Raw genomic sequence first — 21,658 nt, forward strand, 5'->3', positions numbered from 1 at the left:
GTAGGTACAGTTTGTGAAACACAGAATGAAAAGTGTAAAAAAACAGTATCAGTCCAAATAGTAAAAGATACATTAAATATTGTTTAAAATATATAACTCCAACTATGCATTTTTTAAAATCTAAATATATTTTTTAAATTAGTGACTTTTATTTTGTCGTGTTGTTTCCCACAGTTCCGTGTACAAGGGCCGTGTGGTAGTAGCTCTGGTAAGTCATTCATTTTTAATTTTGTAAATAATTCGAGAAAAATTGCCTGAAAAACCTCCCGAATCGCTGAAAAACAAGAAGGAAAATCGCGGATTTTTTTTTCCTGATGTCCGGAAACTGAAGCTGGAGCTTCTTTAGCGAGTGAAGCTAACAGGCTACAGAGCAGCCGGGCTAACGCTCGTTTTTCCCGGGTTAATATGACGGGATTAGCCCGTCTTTCTCGGCGCTTTCGCTCAAGTCACGAAAAAGAGCGAACGTAATGAAGCGAATGTGGTTTTTATCACGGATCAACCACCAAAGCTGCTGAGCTCCTCGCAGAGCCGTTAGCAGCCGGGCTAACCGGGCTGGTCCGGTCCGCTCGCGGCGCTGTGGGACCGTTTTCTGGGATTTCGGTCAATAAAAGCTCAAAATTCCCGGTTTTCCTTTTCCGTGGATTAAAAGGAGACACTCGGCTGCTCAGGAGTTTAGACCGAAGGGGAGAAACATCTACGTTCACATCCGGGCGCCGAGGTTAAAACAAAAAAACATCGCGTTCCCTCGCAAAAGACAGGCTCGTCAGACAGCAAGGACCAGAGGTGCCCGATACAGAGCCACGCTGGGGCCATCCTGTAGAAATATAACATAATGCGTGGCCACGATTTAGTAAGACACGATCTCGTTCCCACGATTTAATGATCTCGTTGCCACGACTTAACGATCTCGTTCCCGCGCCTTGCTAAGTCGTGGCCACGCATTATTTTTTTGTCTGTCACCAGCTGGGGCTCCGTAGCCCGACGACAGTGAGCGCCATGTCCTTGTGTTTCAGTCCAAGATCAACGTAATGCGTGGCCACGACTTAGTAAGGAGCCCTGCTGGTGACGTCCTGTATAAATGAAAATAATGCTTGGCCACGACTTATTATCGCCTAGGAATGAGATCCTAATGCGTGGCCACGACTTATTATTGTCTAGGAATGAGATCCTAATGCGTGGCCACGACTTGGTAAGGAGCCCTGCTGGTGACGTCCTGTATAAATGAAAATAATGCTTGGCCACGACTTATTATCGCCTAGGAATGAGATCCTAATGCGTGGCCACGACTTATTATTGTCTAGGAATGAGATCCTAATGCGTGGCCACGACTTGGTAAGGAGCCCTGCTGGTGACGTCCTGTATAAATGAAAATAATGTGTGGCCACGACTTATTATCGCCTAGGAATGAGATCCTAATGCGTGGCCACGACTTAGTAAGGAGCCCTGCTGGTGATGTCCTGTATAAATGAAAATAATGTGTGGCCACGACTTCTTATTGCCTAGGAATGAGATCCTAATGCGTGGCCACGACTTAGTAAGGAGCCCTGCTGGTGATGTCCTGTATAAATGAAAATAATGTGTGGCCACGACTTATTATTGTCTAGGAATGAGATCCTAATGCGTGGCCACGACTTAGTAAGGAGCCCTGCTGGTGACGTCCTGTATAAATGAAAATAATGTGTGGCCACGACTTCTTATTGCCTAGGAATGAGATCCTAATGCGTGGCCACGACTTAGTAAGGAGCCCTGCTGGTGACGTCCTGTATAAATGAAAATAATGCGTGGCCACGACTTATTAACACCTAGGAATGAGATCCTAATGCGTGGCCACGACTTGGTAAGGAGCCCTGCTGGTGACGTCCTGTATAAATGAAAATAATGTGTGGCCACGACTTATTATCGCCTAGGAATGAGATCCTAATGCGTGGCCACGACTTAGTAAGGAGCCCTGCTGGTGACGTCCTGTATAAATGAAAATAATGTGTGGCCACGACTTCTTATTGCCTAGGAATGAGATCCTAATGCGTGGCCACGACTTAGTAAGGAGCCCTGCTGGTGACGTCCTGTATAAATGAAAATAATGGGTGGCCACAACTTATTAACGCCTAGGAATGAGATCCTAATGCGTGGCCACGACTTAGTAAGGAGCCCTGCTGGTGACATCCTGTATAAATAAAAATAATGTGTGGCCACGACTTATTAACGCCTAGGAATGAGATCCTAATGCGTGGCCACGACTTATTAATGCCTAGGAATGAGATCCTAATGCGTGGCCACGACTTATTAACACCTAGGAATGAGATCCTAATGCGTGGCCACGACTTATTAACGCCTAGGAATGAGATCCTAATGCGTGGCCACGACTTAGTAAGGAGCCCTGCTGGTAATTGCTGCTCTGAAGCCTCATAAACTCGAAGTAAGTGTGAATGTGGGAGGCAGAATGAGCCCAAATGAAAAACAAGGTTTAATTCCAAGTAATTATGAACTCTGTTCTAGTTCTGTTGGTCTGTTTGTCCGGTTATCTTCACACGATGTAAACAGTGAGAAGTTTCTGTTTTTGTTGCTTTTCCGTAGGAAGGATCTGATCTGGAAAGATGTATCGCCCCAAACCGACGCTGAAGGACAGACAGCACCTGTACAAGCTCATCATCAGCCAGTTGCTGTATGACGGCTACACCAACATCGCCAACAGCCTCATCAATGAAGTGAAGCCCCAGACTGTGGTGTCTCCGTCAGAGCAGCTCATGCAGCTCGCTAAGATTGGTGGGTCTTGGAGTAAAGGGGACGTTAGAGGAACGCTGTGGTAGAAAGTAGAAGGTGTAGTCCAGCTTTGAAACGACTCCTACTGTTATGTGATGTGGTGCTTTAATGTGTGGTGTGTAAGCCAGGCTGTGAGACTGCCTAACTGCAACGTGGTTTGGAGCTGAGCCACTGTAGCTGCGTTCACATTACAAGCCTCGTCGCTCAGATCCGGTCTCTCTGACTCGACGGTTCCCACTCATTTAGGTCAGTGATTCAAATCCGTCATTAATGTGATGAACCGGCCTGAAATGCCCCTCATGAGCTCCTCCTACTCCGTGATGTCACCGGCATCATCAGCACAAACTAACGAGCAGATCGAGCATCGCTGAGAAGATCATTAACTCTGATCAGCTCTCAGCTTCATTATTAGAGCCAGACGGAGGAGGAAAAGGTGAGATGAGCTGCTTTTCCGCCGTTTACAGGCTTTAACGTCTGGTCAGCGCTGTTGCCACGGTAACGCTGAATGATGCCGCAGCGCAGTGGGGGAAAAAGCTCATGAGCTCCAATCTGAGCGTCACATTAAGGTAATAATACGTATCCGATCTTGGACCACGTATGAAAGTGACTCCGTCAGTCACGTGACGTCACCGAGTAGGAGGAGCTCATGAGGGTCAGTTCAGGCCGGTTCATCACATTAATGACGGATTAGAGTCTCTTACCTAAACGAGTGGGAACCGTCTGCATCGTCTCATTTCTTTGTGAACTCATTTTCACTGGAATCTAACATGATTTGGTTTAACATGTGCTTCTCATTGGTTGGTGGGCATTCATCATTTGTTCTGTCCTCTGCGTGATCACAGGGATGGAGAACGACGACAGCGCGGTGCAGTACGCTATTGGCCGTTCGGACACGGTGGCTCCGGGAGTGGGCATTGATTTGGAGTTCGATGCAGACGTACAGACGATGTCCCCAGAAGCCTCAGAGTATGAGACCTGTTACGTGACGTCCCATAAGGGCCCGTGCCGTGTGGCCACCTACAGCCGAGACGGGCAGCTCATAGCGACTGGCTCCGCTGACGCCTCCATTAAAATCTTGGACACAGAGCGCATGCTGGCCAAGAGTGCCATGCCACTAGAGGTAAACATAAACAACAGTAGCATCACTGATACGTATAGAGAGTCACTGTTACCTGTGTACTTTTACTCCCCCAGAAAGCATCAGGGAGTAATTATCCTTGAAACGTTCAGATTCACTGCAGGTTTTTGTTTATATAATAAAATTTTGTAATTAATTTAATCGTAAAACGTAGGTTTAAATTTAATGAGTGAGGTAGATGAGCAGACTGGAGTCGGTGTCTCACCATTTTAAATGTATTATTGGGATTAAAACACTTTCATTGCATTTTTATTAGCGTTTTAAACTGAGCCATAGTGGAAATTGTTCTCAGACCAGGAGTGACATGATGCAGAGTAGCCCTGTCCAAGATTTCTCCTGCTACACACACACACACACACACACACACACACACACACACACACACAGCCGTCATACAAAATAACTTCTAAAATCTGCACTTTTTCATCTTCATTTCTTACTCTTGTCATTTATAATCTGCACTGAGATAATTAAAGTATTAAAGTAGCTGGCGTCTGGCGTCTGAACGTAACTGCTGCATAATTTCAGCTGGAATGAGAAATGAAAATAAGCAGCTTCAGCTACGTCTGATCTGTATGAGACTCAAAGGCCCAGTCCTGATTCACCCCTCGCACCTCCCTCTTAGCCCTCTGTTTTGCGCGTTCATGTCTAGTGTTGGGGGGGGTCCCAATTTTCACTGAGATAGAGGGGTGGGGTGAAGTGTTGGGGCTACATGAACCTCCAAACAGAGAGATAAAACCAGCAAGACTGAGAACAAGAGACCAAAGAAACCCACAAATGTGAGAATAACCCCTGTTTTATCTTCGTTTAATGTCATTTGTCACTAATAGTACACTAATGTCTTGGTAGCCAGCTGGGTAACTTTCCCGTTCCACCTTAAATAGTCCAGCAGTTCTGACGACTGAAGCGCCAGAATGTACCTGCTGCAGCATTTAAGGTGGAACGGGAAAATTCAAACAAGAATCTGGAGAATATCTGACTTCAGCTTCACATCACTGAAGAATTAGGGGGGGGGTGATAATAAATAACTGCCCCCCTCTTTGAAGGCGTATGACCCCTAAATGTAACTAAAGCCCAGCAGTGAGGAGCTGAACTTTCCCCTCCTCTGCTGTCCCTGCAGACGGGCAGGGCCGCCTACAGAGCGGCGCTGGTAGCTGTTAATGAAGTGATGCTCTTTTATTAGAGGGTTTCATTTCAGAGGTAAGATCTCAACCACTGCCCTGTAGCTCAGGAACAAGGGGTGAGGGTTAAAAGAAGAAATGGGACTGGGCCAAAGAAAATCAGCAAACCAGGGCTGCACAACTTGAGGGAGGGGGGGGGGGGTTACTCCTAGTTTAACCCCTATAAATGACTAGACTACTACTAAACTACTACAGACACACATTTGCCTGTAATGTATAGTTTGTCTGAGTTTTCTTCTGCTTATATGTGTGAGTTTATACTTTTGGTCACAGCAACCACCACAAACTGCTGTCGGCCTCTCGAGAATCCTCCCGTTTACCCGCTCACAGGCAATAACGGTGCAGAAATCAAGAATGTTTACATATTTCCATGGCATGATGACGTATAGGCAGGCAATGATATCCTTTGGGTCAGTAATAAGATGCATCTTGTCAGGACAAACTGTGGTGTAAAGAATGAGCTGCACCACATGCTGACATGCTAAACAGGGCTGTGTTTCAGGGGAACAACTCTGTTATAACATCAGGCTTGTGGCTCTGACCCCCTCAGGTAATGATGAATGAGACCGCGCAGCAGAACATGGAGAACCATCCTGTGATCAGAACGCTGTATGACCACGTGGACGAAGTGACCTGTCTGGCCTTTCACCCCACCGAGCAGATACTGGCCTCGGGATCACGCGACTACACGCTCAAACTCTTCGACTATTCCAAACCCTCCGCTAAAAGAGCCTTCAAATATATCCAGGTAGAGCACCGTATGATGCAGGATGAGTGAAGCAGAAGTGCCTGGTTGTTGGAAAGCGTCTGTTTCTCTTGTAACAGGGACTATTTTGACACATTGGTTATATGTTAAATATTGATCCTTTAGTTGCTTGATGCCCGTAGATAAAGTTTAGGCTATTTCATTGTTGCTGAACTAGTGACTAGTGGTGGCAGTCGTGGGCTGGAGGTTAGGGAACTGGCCCTGTGACCGGAAGGTCGCCGGTTCGATCCCCATGTCCTTGAGCAAGACACCTAACCCCCAATTGCTCCCCGGGTGCTGCGGATAGGGCTGCCCACCGCTCCAGGCAGGTGTGCTCTCTGCCCCGGTGGTTGGATAGTGAAGTGGGTAACACCTCTGCCTTCTACGCTGTAGTCTGGGGTTCAATCCCCACCTGGGCAAACACCCTACACTATACCAATAAGAGTCCTTGGGCAAGACTCCTAACACCACCTTGGCCTCCCTGTGTAAAATGATCAAATTATAAGTCGCTCTGGATAAGAGCGTCAGCCAAATGCCATAAATGTAATGTAAAATGCCCCCTAATGTGTGTGTTCACTAGTGTGTATGTGGTGTTTCACTTCACGGATGGGTTAAATGCGGAGGTGGAATTTCCCCGTTTGTGGGATTTAAAAAAAGTATCACTTATAAACTTATAAGCTTCCAGTGCTTGTTAGCTGCTTGGGATGAATGGGAAAATTCCGTAAATGATTTGTTTTGCACAACTGTTGCTTCAGATTCTTTCACCATTAGTATTGTGAAGCAAACGGCACTCAAGGCTTATGGAATCGGCATTTTTTCCCCACAGGAAGCTGAAATGTTGCGCTCCATTTCCTTCCACCCGTCAGGAGATTACCTGCTAGTGGGCACTCAGCATCCCACCCTGCGTCTCTACGACGTAAACACCTTCCAGTGTTTCGTGTCATGGAACCCACTGGACCAGCACACGGACACCATCTGCGGCGTCAACTACAACCCCACCGCCAACAGCTACGTCACCTGCAGCAAGGATGGCAGCATCAAGCTGTGGGACGGCGTCTCTAACCGCTGCGTCACCACCTTCGAGAAAGCCCACGACGGAGCCGAGGTCTGCTCAGCTGTCTTCTCCAAAAACTCCAAATATATCCTGTCCAGCGGGAAGGACTCGGTCGCCAAACTGTGGGAAATCTCCACCGGCCGGACACTTGTCAAATACACAGGTGACAATGCCACGTGTAGCATAGATGCAGTAGGTCGTAGTCGTATTGTGATAGATGTATCGTGGTGATTCCCTCTCCTAGGCCATATGGACCTTTCTTTCCGATTGTCTTGCTGGCACCAGATCAGGTTGTATTCACCACCGTGTCGCGTCTTCATGGTGTTTTTTTTTCTGCAGGCGCGGGTCTGAGCGGCCGTCAGACTCACCGGACGCAGGGTGTGTTCAACCACACGGAGGATTACGTGCTGCTGCCGGACGAGCGCACGGTCAGCCTGTGCTGCTGGGACTCTCGTACAGCCGAGAGGAAAAATCTGCTGAGCCTTGGACACAATAACATCGTCCGATGCATCGTCCACTCTCCAACTAACCCTGGCTTCATGACCTGCAGCGACGACTTCAGAGCGCGATTCTGGTACCGCCGTACCACCACCGACTGAGGGGAGGGGGGGTTAGGTGTGCGTGTGTGTGTGCGTGCGTGTGTGTGTGCGTGCGCGTGCGTGTGTGTGTGTGCGCGTGTGTGCGCGTGTGTGCGCGTGTGTGCGCGTGTGTGTTGGACAGTACTAAATGCCATCAGACTGTTAAAGTGATGTCAGAAGGCCTGTCGTTTCTGCTGGCTGCTATGGCCACCACTGGAGGGCGCCATTTCACCATGAAGATTTTGCGTAGCTTCCTTCCACTGTTTTTGAGCCAAGTGTACTTGGTGTCATTTTGGCCGGTGATGATAAACGTAAGCTTAATATTGTTGCATATTCTGAATGGCTGGAAGGACAAACGTACTTTTTCCTCCGTTTTCTCCCACATTTGAAAAGAGGATGGACACAGTTTATCTGTGAGTGACTAGTGAATTTTGTTGCTTTCTCAGTTCATGTTTGATGCATTGAGCCTTTTTTTTTTTTAAATAAAAAAAAAAAATAAAAGAAAAGAAATTGGCTTTGTTTCGGTCTGTTATGCTGCAATGTACACTCACCAGCCACTTTATTAGGTACACCATGCTAGTAAAAGGCTGGACCCCCTTTTGCCTTCAGAACTGCTTTAATTCTTCTTGTCAGACTTTCAACAAAGTGTTGGAAACGTTCCTCAGAGATTCTGGTTGGTTATTTGAGTTCCTGTTGCCTTTCTATCATCTGGAACCAGTCTGCCCATTCTCCTCTGACCTCACACCAACAAGGCATTTTCGTCCACACAACTGACCGCTCACTGGATATTTCCTCTTTTTTGGACCGTTCTCTGTGAACCCTAGAGATGGTTGTGTGTGAAAATCCCAGCAGATCAGCAGTTTCTGAAATACTCAGACCAGCCCGTCTGGCACCAACAACCACGCCACGTTCAAAGCCCCTTAAATCCCCTTTCTTCCCCGTTCTGATGCTCGGTCTGCACTTCAGCAGGTCGTCTTGACCACCTCTACATGCCTGAATGCAGTGAGCTGCGGCCGTGTGATTGGCTGATCAGCTATTTGTGTTAACAAGCAACTGAACATACCTAATAAAGTGGCAGTGGAGTGTAGAAAGGGAACTACTATATTAAATTATGGAGAATTTAGCATGAAATAGCTCGTTTTACAATACTTATCGTTATAATGATCATTGACATGATCGTGTCACTGTAGCTTTTCTGAGCGTGTAATGAATATCATCAGTCCTTTAACTCGGCCGAACTGCAGGGCTGATCATAAAGAGCAACCAGCGTTAGTGTTTTCACAAACTGCTCCAGTCAAACGTTGAATACAGATGATTGGATTCATGGTTTCTGACTGTTCATTTTTCTGACATTAGCTGGGACAGTATGGCATTTAAAAAACGTTGATATATTGTGGGCGTTGTAAAAACTACTTTAAATATCGTGATTTTTATTTATTACATTTTTTTTTAGGCACATATTGCCCAGCTCTAAGCTGATCTCACGGAAATAAATAGTGAAATAATAAAACTAAGAAGCATTTTTGTTACCTTTAAGACACAAACTAACATGGTTAAAATGAGAGAAATTCAAATTTGTTTAAAAATGTAAATGTTTGTGTCGAGCTGTTCAATATTAAGGGGCGGCACAGTGAAGTGGTGGGTGGCGCTGTCGCCTCACAGCAAGGAGGGCCTGGGTTCGATTCCCCGGGGTCTTCTCTGTGTGGAGTCTGCATGTTCTCCCCGTGTCTGCGTGGGTTTCCTCCGGGTTCTCCGGTTTCCTCCCACAGTCCAAAGACATGCAGTCAGGCCAATTGGACATGCTAAATTGCCCCTGGGTGTGAGTGACTGTCTGTCTGCCCTGCGATGGACTGGCGACCTGTCCAGGGCGTATCCTGCCTTCCGCCCGATGACTGCTGGGTTAGGCTCCAGCATCCCCAGCGACCCTGACGGAGAAGCGGCTTAGAAAATGGATGGATGGATAGATGGATGGATGTACAATATTACATTCATAAATCACTGACAGCTAACCGAACTTTTCGTATGTATTAACGTTCACTCAAGCGTTTAATCAATGTTGTTACATCTAATTATTCCCTTTTAGTTTATGCTTGTGTTTGGTGCTCATGTGTTCTTTGATCATGTGATCTGATTCTGATCAATAAGCCCTGCTCTTTTTTTTAATCTCATTAGATGTGAAGCACCTCATGGTCCTATCTTGTAATTCACTCACCGAGTCCCGCCTGGAGGTTCAGTCCGAAGCGATACGGACAGCGCACGAGTAGCGTTTGATGCTTCATAAGATCAGCGCTGCTCATCAGTAACGCATTGCGTCGTTGCTGAAAAGAGAAATGAAACCGTCGCATCGCCCTCATATCCGAGCGATCACAGCAGCCCGTGTGGGTTTGAAGCTTCGCCTGAACCTCTCACCATGTTTTGTGGTCTGTCGTCTTCTGCTGCCTGGAAAGGTTTGGTCAGGCAGGTTCAGCTTTGAACGACAAACCTGAGCGCTGTGGTTGTGAATGTGGTTGGCCTCTTCCCTGCAGCTGTAACATGAAATTTGTGCCCTTTGCTCTTTGGAGCTTCTGTCGAACGTGTACCTGGTCACAGTGTAGAAACTGTGGAAATAACCGTCGTTATGAAAATCATGAATTATCGCTTATTTGAAAGCAACATTAAAACATTGACATTAAAATCATTCAGTCAGATGTCCAAACTTCTACTTGGCCCAACTCTTTCCGTTCAACTACACTTGATGACCACCTCCTTGTTTCTACTCACTGTCCACTTTATCAGCTCCACTTACTGTATAGCTGCACTTTGTAGTTCTACAGTTACAGACTGTAGTCCATCTGTTTCTCTGATACTTACAGCATCCTGTGACCACTGATGAAGGACTAGAGGATGACCAACAGCAGCAGATGAGCTGTCGTCTCTGACTTTACATCTACAAGGTGGACCGACAAGGTAGGAGTGTCTAATAGAGTGGACAGTGAGTGGACACAGTGTTTAAGAACTCCAGCAGCACTGCTGTGTCTGATCCACTCGTAGCAGCACAACACACACTAACACACCACCACCACGTCGGTGTCACTGCAGTGCTGAGAATGATCCACCACCCAAACAGTACCTGCTCTGTGAGGGTCCGTGGGGGTCCTGACCACTGAAGAACAGGGTAACAGAGTATCAGAGAAACAGATGGACTACAGTCTGTAACTGTAGAACTACAGAGACCAGCTATACAGTAAGTGGAGCTGATAAAGTGGACAGTGAGCGTGGTCAGAATGTTACTCCTTTCAGCTCAGCCAAACTCGGCTCAGTTCAATTTATGTTGAACACGTGACCTCAACTTATTATGGGTCACTGAGTTTGTCATTTAAAGAAACGATAGAAATGTACACGATATTTCCAAAAGTATTCGCTCGTCTGCCTTCACGCATATGGACTTGAGTGACATCTCATTCTTAATCCATAGGGTTTAATATGATGTCGGCCACGTTCTTCCAGAAGCGCATTTGTGAGGTCAGATGCTGATGTTGGACGAGAAGGCCTGGCTCACAGTCTCCACTCTAATTCATCCCAAAGGTGTTCTATGGGGTTGAGGTCAGGACTCTGTGCAGGTCAGTCAAGTTCTTCCACACCAAACTGGCTCATCCATGTCTTTATGGACCTGCTTTGTGCACTGGTGTGCAGTCATGTTGGAACAGGAAGGGGCCGTCCCCAAACTGTTCCCACAAAGTTGGGAGCATAAAATTGTCCAAAATCTCTTGGTGCTGAAGCTTTAAGAGTTCCTTTCACTGGAACTAAGGGGCCGAGCCCAACTCCTGAAAAACACCCCCACACCATGATCCCCCCTCCACCAAACTTTACACTTTAAACAAGTACCGTCTCCTGGCAACCGCCAAACCAAGACTCGTCCATCATATTTCCAGACGGAGAAGCGTGATTGGTCACTCCAGAGAACACGTCTCCACTGCTCTAGAGTCCAGTGGCGGCGCTTTACTCCACTGCATTCCACGCTTTGCGTTGCGCTTGGTGATGTAAGGCTTGGATGCAGCTGCTCGGCCATGGAAACCCATTCCATGAAGCTCTCTACGCTGTTCTTGAGCTGATCTGAAGGCCACATGAAGTTTGGAGGTCTGTAGTGATTGACTCTGCAGAAAGTCGGTGACCTCTGTGCACTATGCCCCTCAGCATCCGCTGACCGCTCTGTCATTTTACGTGGCCGACCACTTCATGGCTGAGTTGCTGTCGTTCCCAATCGCTTCCACTTTGTTATAATCCCACTGACAGTGGACTGTGGAATATTTAGTAGTGAGGAAATTTCACGACTGGACTTGCTGCACAGGTGGCGTCCGATCACGGTACCACGCTGGAATTCACTGAGCTCCTGAGAGCGACCCATTCTTTCACTAATGTCTGTAGAAGCAGTCTGCAGGCCGAGGGGCTCGGCTTTATACACCTGTGGCCATGGAAGTGACTGGAACACCTGAGTTCAGTGATTTGGATGGGGGAGTGAAAACTTTTGAAAATATCGTGCAGTTTGGGTTGTCCAGTGAAGTTTGTATGTGCAGACTGGCTTCTGCATTTGGCTTTGAGTAAAATTCCTTCTGGTGTCATTTGAGCAGATGTGGATATTTTTCTTCCAGGAATTTGTCAGTAAACAGTAACAAACTGGTCACCTAGTTCCTCGTTGTAAAATAGACGATAGGCTTGTATGTGCAGCATCACTGAGGAGGGTTGGATCCGTGAACAGTCCACACTAGTCGTTAAATTACTCCCGGAAAGCGACTGAATTCCCTGCTGGAGCACTGATAGATTCGTGGAGGATTCTTCTGGATGGACTTTGTCGGTACATACCAGGCCTCAGGATCTGCTCTAGTGTCCTTCAAAAACTTCCCCCAAACCATTAACCCCCCCCCCCCCCCCCCCCCCCTCGCCCCCCATCCCCCGTTCTTTTCCACTTTTCTTTGTGTCGTCTAGACAACAAAGCCGAAACGCCGGAGAATCCAGTCCTTTCAAATAAGCCATCAACAATAAATCAGCTCAGACGCTGGAGGGACGAGGACAAAAGTGGACGAGAAAAACAACAGCTGGGTCTGAAACTGAAAATATTCACTACATAGTGCACTTCTCCGTAGTGCTGTATGAAAACTAGTGTACGCAGAGGTGGGAGGAGTAGCCTGAATCCGTACTCAAGTAAAAGTATTAATATTTTTGGGTAAAATAATATAAAAGCAAAAAAGCCCAACACACATGTAGCCTCCAGAAGAACATCTGGAAGTATCAGGTTAAAAAACGTACTTACACCGGTCAGGCGCAACATTCTGACCACGCTCACTGTCCACTTTATCAGCTCCACTTACTGTATAGCTGCACTCTGTAGTTCTACAGTTACAGACTGTAGTCCATCTGTTTCTCTGATACTCTGTTACCCTGTTCTTCAGCGGTCAGGACCCCCATGGACCCTCACAGAGCAGGTAATGTTTGGATGGTGGGTCATTCTCAGCTCTGCAGTAACACTGACGTAGTGGTGGTGATGGTGTGTTATTGTGTGTTGCGCTGGTACGAGTGGATCAGCGGACGGGAGCTCTTTAGGCTTTCTTCTTCTCTTTTTCATTCCTTTGGTCTAAAATAAAATGCTGAGCTCTAAAATCAAAGATGAGACCAAGCTCAAAGCAGTGCAGATGACCAGCTTAAAGGTTTACAGACCAACAAAACAGTATAAAACACAGAAAAAGGAGAGAGTCACTAAAAATAGTAGCTGAATGAGTAAAACCCGGCGAATGTGATTCAGTTCTGCTGCAGGTCCAGACTGAAGCAGTCACCTCATGTTTTGTGTAACGGTGGGAAACGATTCAGTTGGATTAAAACCCAAATGCATTATTTTGCTAATTGTTTTTAAAATACACTAAAACACATAAATCTGACTCTTTTGTCTCCTTTTCTTTGTGATTTTTACTTTTTGAGCACAGCGTCCGCCCTCATGTGAACCTTTCATGATGAACGGACAAAAATAAACGATCCAGAAATAAAATCTCTAAACATTAACGTCCATCAGATGGTGAGGAATGTCCTGTCAAGTTAGAAATACAGCTTTGTTTTTATTTTATTTTTATATTATAGCCTGTGAATTTGACTTTTGTTGGCCTGTAAAATAAACACACTGCTTTAAAAATCACTGGAAGGAGTTTAGGCCAGAAAATCCAACCGACTTCCACTTTTCTTTTCTTTTCTTTTCTTTTCTTTTCGGAAAAAGACAGACTGATGTTGGTCCACACCAGACTGACAAACGCAACTTCATCTTTCGGCAGAAAAAGAGGAGGAAGGTGACGTAGACGGGGCGGTGACAGCTGTGGGGGGAGAGAGCTGTGATTGGCCGAGACGAAGGACAGGCAGAAGTCTGCTCATTGTGAAGTGTGAGTCTCAGGCAGTGTGTGTGAGTGTGTGAGAGGGAGAGATAGAGAGAGAGAGAGAGAGAGAGAGAGAGAGAGAGAGAACACAGCAGAGTTTGTTCTAATAAATAAGTGAGTGAAAGTGGAAATAGACGTGCAGAGAAGGAGTTACGCTCATATTGAAGGTCTCCACTCACAGAGGGACGCTGAGTGTGTCTGAGCGCTAAATGGACCTTTAACTGGATTGTGTTTGAGTCTGTTAATCACAGATGGAGGTAAGAACTGTTTACTTCTCTAAAGCTTTTCATCCTTTACACAACAAACATTGTCAGCTCTGCCCATGTAGTTTACTTTTTGATAGCTGTATTTTCAGGTGAGTATAATGTGCAGTGCTTTTTTGGGGGGGCCAATAAATTACATCTGTCTGTCTGTCTGTCTGTCTGTGTCTGTCTATGATCAACCTGCATAATTTCATGTCCATCTTCATATGAAAGCCGACGGTTTATTGCAGCACTTCAGAGAGGGTTGCTTCTGTTTTGACCTGCGCTGCTGGTCTTTATAAGGGTCATTTCTTTTTTTTTTTTGGCCAGTGGGCCTCCAGCTGCTGGGATATCGCTCTAAATGTTGGTGTCAGCTCACCCTCTATTTTTTCATGCACCCCATGACCTCCTTTCAACCCCTCCCTACCCCCTAAAGCCCTGTTTAGAGTTGCAGTGTGTGCTGTGTAATGTGATACAGAGAGAGGGAGGGAGGGAGGGAGGGAGGGAGAGAGGGCGAGAGAGAAAATGGGACTTTATTGGTGTCATTAACTTGTTGCTTTCCTTTGGAATCTGTGAATTAAAGCTGGGGAGAACAAAGGCTTTTGGGTAAAGTGTTGCTGGACTGCGGTGCCTGAAGCTGCAGGGTTGGTCTGATATCAGCAGAACACCATGGCTATTCTGAGGCACAAGCAGAAGTGGCCACTGTGTCATTTTTGGGACATCAGTTGCCAGAGCGATGTAGCAAAAGTGCAAAAGTTACTTAGAGCTAGATCTCTTTAGGAACAGGAGCGACTGACGATGCACTAAAGCAACATTATGAGCAGACTTACAGGAAACAAAGTAAGAGCAAGAAAAATGTACAATAAAGTCTACTCTAATAAAGTGGCCAGTGAGATGAAGTATAAGGTTAGTGTTTCTAATAAAGTGGCCAGTGAGATGAAGTATAAGGTTAGTGTTTCTAATAAAGTGGCCAGTGAGATGAAGTATAAGGTTAGTGTTTCTAATAAAGTGGCCAGTGAGATGAAGTATAAGGTTAGTGTTTCTAATAAAGTGGCCTGTGAGATGAAGTATAAGGTTAGTGTTTCTAATAAAGTGGCCAATGAGATGAAGTATAAGGTTAGTGTTTCTAATAAAGTGGCCTGTGAGATGAAGTATAAGGTTAGTGTTTCTAATAAAGTGGCCTGTGAGATGAAGTATAAGGTTAGTGTTTCTAATAAAGTGGCCAATGAGATGAAGTATAAGGTTAGTGTTTCTAATAAAGTGGCCTGTGAGATGAAGTATAAGGTTAGTGTTTCTAATAAAGTGGCCAGTGAGATGAAGTATAAGGTTAGTGTTTCTAATAAAGTGGCCTGTGAGATGAAGTATAAGGTTAGTGTTTCTAATAAAGTGGCTTGTGAGATGAAGTATAAGGTTAGTGTTTCTAATAAAGTGGCCAGTGAGATGAAGTATAAGGTTAGTGTTTCTAATAAAGTGGCCTGTGAGATGAAGTATAAGGTTAGTGTTTCTAATAAAGTGGCCTGTGAGATGAAGTATAAGGTTAGTGTTTCTAATAAAGTGGCCAGTGAGATGAAGTATAAGGTTAGTGTTTCTAATAAAGTGGCCTGTGAGATGAAGTATAAGGTTAGTGTTTCTAATAAAGTGGCCAGTGAGATGAAGTATAAGGTTAGTGTTTCTAATAAAGTGGCTTGTGAGATGAAGTATAAGGTTAGTGTTTCTAATAAAGTGGCCAGTGAGATGAAGTATAAGGTTAGTGTTTCTAATAAAGTGGCCAGTGAGATGAAGTATAAGGTTAGTGTTTCTAATAAAGTGGCCTGTGAGATGAAGTATAAGGTTAGTGTTTCTAATAAAGTGGCCAGTGAGATGAAGTATAAGGTTAGTGTTTCTAATAAAGTGGCCAGTGAGATGTATAAGGTTAGTGTTTCTAATAAAGTGGCCAGTGAGTAGAAGTCCAAGGTTAGTGTTTCTAATAAAGTGGCCAGTGAGTAGAAGTCCAAGGTTAGTGTTTCTAATAAAGTGGCCAGTGAGTAGAAGTCCAAGGTTAGTGTTTCTAATAAAGTGGACTCTTAGTGTATTAAGACAACATTTGCAGATGCCTTAAATTGTCCCAAGTCAGTAATACAGCCCTCTGTTTTCTTTGACTTGTCTGTTTGGAGGCTGAGGCAGCCAGGCAGATGATTTGTGTCTGAGCAGGTTCCTGTATGGATGTGTGTGTCTGCAGATGTGTGTCTCCATCTCTGCCTCTGTGTCTCTGCCTGTGTGTCCAGCCTGCTGGAGCGCTGGCCACAGCTGGCCTAAGCCTCTGCCTGGCCAGGCTGAAGAAAGCAGGAAACTGTGAGGAGTCTGAGGAACGTTTCATTGCTAACAGCCGGTGCTGAGGAACGAGGAAGAATAAGACAGGCGCCGATCCGTGTTTACTTTCCCGAGTGACACTGGGTTAGTTTATCTTCTGTACCTGATCAGATTCGTGGGTTAACACAGCTGACTGTCAGTGTGTGAGTGCGGTCCAAAATGAGGCTTTATTAGAAAATCGTGTTCCCAGCCGCCGCTTTATGAGCTCCACCTATATTATGTACAGCTATAGATTGGAGTCCATCTGTCGCTGCTACGTCCCCTTCTACGCTGTTTTTCACTGGCCTATATTGACCTGAAATGACTAGTGTGGTGGATCATGTATAGTGTGTGTGGTGCTGGTATGAGTGTATCAGCGGTGTTGCTAGAAATTTGACACCCATTCGCATCGCTGCTGGTTTGAGAGTGGTTTTCCACCCAAAAATATCCAGCCGAGAGCAGCTCTGTGATCAGAAACCTGCCACTGATAAAAGTCCTGTAGATGGCTAACACACAAATGTGCAGTAATGGATAGTCTACAGTCTCTAACTGACCACGTCCGAGCAGAGGTTTTAAATGAAGTGGCAAAGGATTGTCTGCATGGTAGGACTGCAAATTCAAATGCAGCCTTAGAGTGAATACGGTGATGAAGCACAGCATTAGAGTGAATACGGTGATGAAGCACAGCATTAGAGTGAATACGGTGATGAAGCACAGCATTAGAGTGAATACGGTGATGAAGCACAGCATTAGAGTGAATACGGTGATGAAGCACAGCCTTAGAGTGAATACGGTGATGAAGCACAGCATTAGAGTGAATACGGTGATGAAGCACAGCATTAGAGTGAATACGGTGATGAAGAACAGCATTAGAGTGAATACGGTGATGAAGCACAGCATTAGAGTGAATACAGTGATGAAGCACAGCCTTAGAGTGAATACGGTGATGAAGCACAGCCTTAGAGTGAATACGGTGATGAAGCACAGCATTAGAGTGAATACGGTGATGAAGTACAGCCTTAGAGTGAATACGGTGATGAAGCACAGCATTAGAGTGAATACGGTGATGAAGCACAGCATTAGAGTGAATACGGTGATGAAGAACAGCATTAGAGTGAATACGGTGATGAAGCACAGCATTAGAGTGAATACAGTGATGAAGCACAGCCTTAGAGTGAATACGGTGATGAAGCACAGCCTTAGAGTGAATACGGTGATGAAGCACAGCCTTAGAGTGAATACGGTGATGAAGCACAGCATTAGAGTGAATACGGTGATGAAGCACAGCATTAGAGTGAATACGGTGATGAAGCACAGCCTTAGAGTGAATACGGTGATGAAGCACATCATTAGAGTGAATACGGTGATGAAGCACAGCATTAGAGTGAATACGGTGATGAAGCACAGCATTAGAGTGAATACGGTGATGAAGCACAGCATTAGAGTGAATACAGTGATGAAGCACAGCATTAGAGTGAATACGGTGATGAAGCACAGCATTAGAGTGAATACGGTGATGAAGCACAGCATTAGAGTGAATACGGTGATGAAGCACAGCATTAGAGTGAATACGGTGATGAAGCACAGCATTAGAGTGAATACGGTGATGAAGCACAGCATTAGAGTGAATACGGTGATGAAGCACAGCATTAGAGTGAATACAGTGATGAAGCACAGCATTAGAGTGAATACGGTGATGAAGCACAGCATTAGAGTGAATACGGTGATGAAGCACAGCATTAGAGTGAATACGGTGATGAAGCACAGCATTAGAGTGAATACGGTGATGAAGCACAGCATTAGAGTGAATACGGTGATGAAGCACAGCCTTAGAGTGAATACGGTGATGAAGCACAGCATTAGAGTGAATACGGTGATGAAGCACAGCATTAGAGTGAATACGGTGATGAAGAACAGCATTAGAGTGAATACGGTGATGAAGCACAGCATTAGAGTGAATACAGTGATGAAGCACAGCCTTAGAGTGAATACGGTGATGAAGCACAGCCTTAGAGTGAATACGGTGATGAAGCACAGCCTTAGAGTGAATACGGTGATGAAGCACATCATTAGAGTGAATACGGTGATGAAGCACATCATTAGAGTGAATACGGTGATGAAGCACAGCATTAGAGTGAATACGGTGATGAAGCACAGCATTAGAGTGAATACGGTGATGAAGCACAGCATTAGAGTGAATACGGTGATGAAGCACAGCATTAGAGTGAATACGGTGATGAAGCACAGCATTAGAGTGAATACGGTGATGAAGCACAGCATTAGAGTGAATACGGTGATGAAGCACAGCATTAGAGTGAATACGGTGATGAAGCACAGCATTAGAGTGAATACGGTGATGAAGCACAGCATTAGAGTGAATACGGTGATGAAGCACAGCCTTAGAGTGAATACGGTGATGAAGCACAGCATTAGAGTGAATACGGTGATGAAGCACAGCATTAGAGTGAATACGGTGATGAAGCACAGCATTAGAGTGAATACGGTGATGAAGCACAGCCTTAGAGTGAATACGGTGATGAAGCACAGCATTAGAGTGAATACGGTGATGAAGAACAGCATTAGAGTGAATACGGTGATGAAGCACAGCATTAGAGTGAATACGGTGATGAAGCACAGCCTTAGAGTGAATACGGTGATGAAGCACAGCCTTAGAGTGAATACGGTGATGAAGCACAGCATTAGAGTGAATACGGTGATGAAGAACAGCATTAGAGTGAATACGGTGATGAAGCACAGCATTAGAGTGAATACGGTGATGAAGCACAGCCTTAGAGTGAATACGGTGATGAAGCACAGCCTTAGAGTGAATACGGTGATGAAGCACAGCCTTAGAGTGAATACGGTGATGAAGCACAGCATTAGAGTGAAGACAGTGATGAAGCACAGCATTAGAGTGAAGACAGTGATGAAGCACAGCATTAGAGTGAATACTGTGATGAAGCACAGCATTAGAGTGAATACGGTGATGAAGCACAGCATTAGAGTGAATACGGTGATGAAGCACAGCCTTAGAGTGAATACGGTGATGAAGCACAGCATTAGAGTGAATACGGTGATGAAGCACAGCCTTAGAGTGAATACGGTGATGAAGCACAGCATTAGAGTGAAAACGGTGATGAAGCACAGCATTAGAGTGAATACGGTGATGAAGCACAGCCTTAGAGTGAATACGGTGATGAAGCACATCATTAGAGTGAATACGGTGATGAAGCACAGCATTAGAGTGAATACGGTGATGAAGCACAGCATTAGAGTGAATACGGTGATGAAGCACAGCATTAGAGTGAATACGGTGATGAAGCACAGCCTTAGAGTGAATACGGTGATGAAGCACAGCCTTAGAGTGAATACGGTGATGAAGCACAGCCTTAGAGTGAATACGGTGAGGAAGCACAGCCTTAGAGTGAATACGGTGATGAAGCACAGCATTAGAGTGAATACGGTGATGAAGCACAGCCTTAGAGTGAATACGGTGATGAAGCACAGCATTAGAGTGAATACGGTGATGAAGCACAGCCTTAGAGTGAATACGGTGATGAAGCACAGCATTAGAGTGAATACGGTGATGAAGCACAGCATTAGAGTGAATACGGTGATGAAGCACAGCATTAGAGTGAATACGGTGATGAAGCACAGCCTTAGAGTGAATACGGTGATGAAGCACAGCCTTAGAGTGAATACGGTGATGAAGCACAGCATTAGAGTGAATACGGTGATGAAGCACAGCCTTAGAGTGAATACGGTGATGAAGCACAGCATTAGAGTGAATACGGTGATGAAGCACAGCCTTAGAGTGAATACGGTGATGAAGCACAGCCTTAGAGTGAATACGGTGATGAAGCACAGCCTTAGAGTGAATACGGTGATGAAGCACAGCAGAACATTAATGGGTTCTGTTACAACAAACATGAATCACCAAAAGGAAATTTTTAGATACGATTTAAATCTGTATTTTTTTAAATTAAATTTTAGGCCTATTCATAAATGACTGTTCAGGAAATGCTGAGTGTGTAGAATGCACCAAAATTACTTACAATTCTGATAATTAACTATTAGTAAGTTGGTAACTATTAATATTATTATTTTATTATTATTTTTATTTATAATTTATAGAATTTCTGGGAAATCATGGATTTTGCTGCTACAGTGCTCTGTATGTTTATGCATATCTACATCTGTCATAATCTACAATCTGAAAATCATATATAACTCAATACACAATATCAACAACCTATATTCGGTTCAACGTCAGCGCAGCAGCGTAAAACTTTGGGAGAGTCTGTTCAACATAAATGATGAACTAACCTAACTTTGTGTAAATAGAGCTCAATATAGAAATATGTCCACATATGCAGTCGAGACTGACGCGGCTTTTTTCTGAATTTCTACAAACACCATTTCATTTTATAGTAAATGAGTTTGGGCTGGTTTATGTTTATGAACAGACGCCTACAGATCAACATAGTAAAGGAGCTCATCTGTGATCCTGAGTTTAAAGCCAGTTTTTATTCAACTTAAACTTGGAACTAAGTTGTAAATAAATCTGAAACTGAAACTTTGCTTGTGTGTAAAAAGTGATTTCAGAGCCACTCGGTTCTCCCTGATGGAAACTGTTTACCTTCAGTGTTTTGTGCTTCTGATCATTTTAATAGACGTCAGCGTCACTAATTAATGACGTTCTATTAAAAGACTGGTTTACCAAGAGAGACGCTGGAGGACTTTCACCTGAAATGAGTTCATGAAGCCAGTCTGGTTATAAAAATGATAACAGGACATCAGAGCCAGAATTCCTCTTTTAGTACTTTTACTTTATACTTAAGTACATTTGAAGGGAAATACTTTAGTACTTTTACTCAAGTGGAGGTCTAAAGGGAGGAACTTCTACTTTTACTGGAGGAATATTTTACCTTGGGGGTCTCGACTTTAACTCAAATACATGATGTCCGTACTTTGTCCACCACCTCGCATAAATGATGGGAAACAGTGCTATGGCCCTAAACTCAAGTCATGTTTGGATTGTCACTCTGTCAGCATCTGCTCAGGACGTTTATATAAGTGTAAAACATCGTATCTTGAATTCTTTCATCTTTGCTTAACATTTACCTGCCACCATGTCTCAGATTGGGATACATTTGCGAGACCAGCACCAGGAAAAGGCCTAAACTTTTATCTTTTTGATTTTGTCGCTATGTTGCCGAAGTACACCAGCACTAAAGCCT

General features: G+C 44.8%; 2 protein-coding genes across 4 annotated transcripts in view; both read left to right on the forward strand.

Moving 5' to 3' along the window:
- The first annotated feature begins 145 nt into the window (after positions 1–145).
- cstf1 (cleavage stimulation factor, 3' pre-RNA, subunit 1) lies at positions 146–7,939 on the forward strand. Of its 3 annotated transcripts, none has more exons than XM_037532070.1 (6): positions 146–208; positions 2,575–2,763; positions 3,603–3,880; positions 5,630–5,827; positions 6,651–7,041; positions 7,218–7,939. In XM_037532070.1, the coding sequence occupies exons 2-6, from the start codon at positions 2,595–2,597 to the stop codon at positions 7,475–7,477; spliced, it is 1,296 nt and encodes a 431-aa protein (XP_037387967.1). In that variant the 5' UTR covers positions 146–208; positions 2,575–2,594; the 3' UTR covers positions 7,478–7,939. The 3 variants fall into 3 exon arrangements, with proteins under 3 accessions (XP_037387967.1, XP_017573434.1, XP_017573435.1); XM_017717945.2 differs by lacking the exon at positions 146–208 and adding an exon at positions 607–718; XM_017717946.2 differs by lacking the exon at positions 146–208 and adding an exon at positions 2,351–2,474.
- Positions 7,940–13,894: 5,955 nt separating this feature from the next.
- cass4 (Cas scaffold protein family member 4) overlaps positions 13,895–21,658 on the forward strand; it is a 35,497-nt gene continuing 27,733 nt past the window's right edge. Inside the window, exon 1 of the mRNA XM_017717949.2 lies at positions 13,895–14,105. Coding sequence (XP_017573438.1) covers positions 14,100–14,105 — 6 coding nt within the window. The 5' untranslated portion in view covers positions 13,895–14,099. The remainder of the gene's footprint in view (positions 14,106–21,658) is intronic.

The sequence above is a fragment of the Pygocentrus nattereri genome, chromosome 21 (assembly GCF_015220715.1).
Source record: "Pygocentrus nattereri isolate fPygNat1 chromosome 21, fPygNat1.pri, whole genome shotgun sequence".
Classification (NCBI taxonomy): Eukaryota; Metazoa; Chordata; class Actinopteri; order Characiformes; family Serrasalmidae; genus Pygocentrus; species Pygocentrus nattereri.

What these genes read in the sequence shown, in the direction of transcription:
- cstf1 (XM_037532070.1), top strand. Translation starts at nt 2,595, where the DNA reads ATGTATCGCCCCAAACCGACGCTGAAGGACAGACAGCACCTGTACAAG. An exon ending in CATGCAGCTCGCTAAGATTG is followed by an intron (nt 2,764 to 3,602) that starts GTGGGTCTTGGA and finishes GCGTGATCACAG; the next exon opens with GGATGGAGAACGACGACAGC. An exon ending in GACACTTGTCAAATACACAG is followed by an intron (nt 7,042 to 7,217) that starts GTGACAATGCCA and finishes TTTTTTCTGCAG; the next exon opens with GCGCGGGTCTGAGCGGCCGT.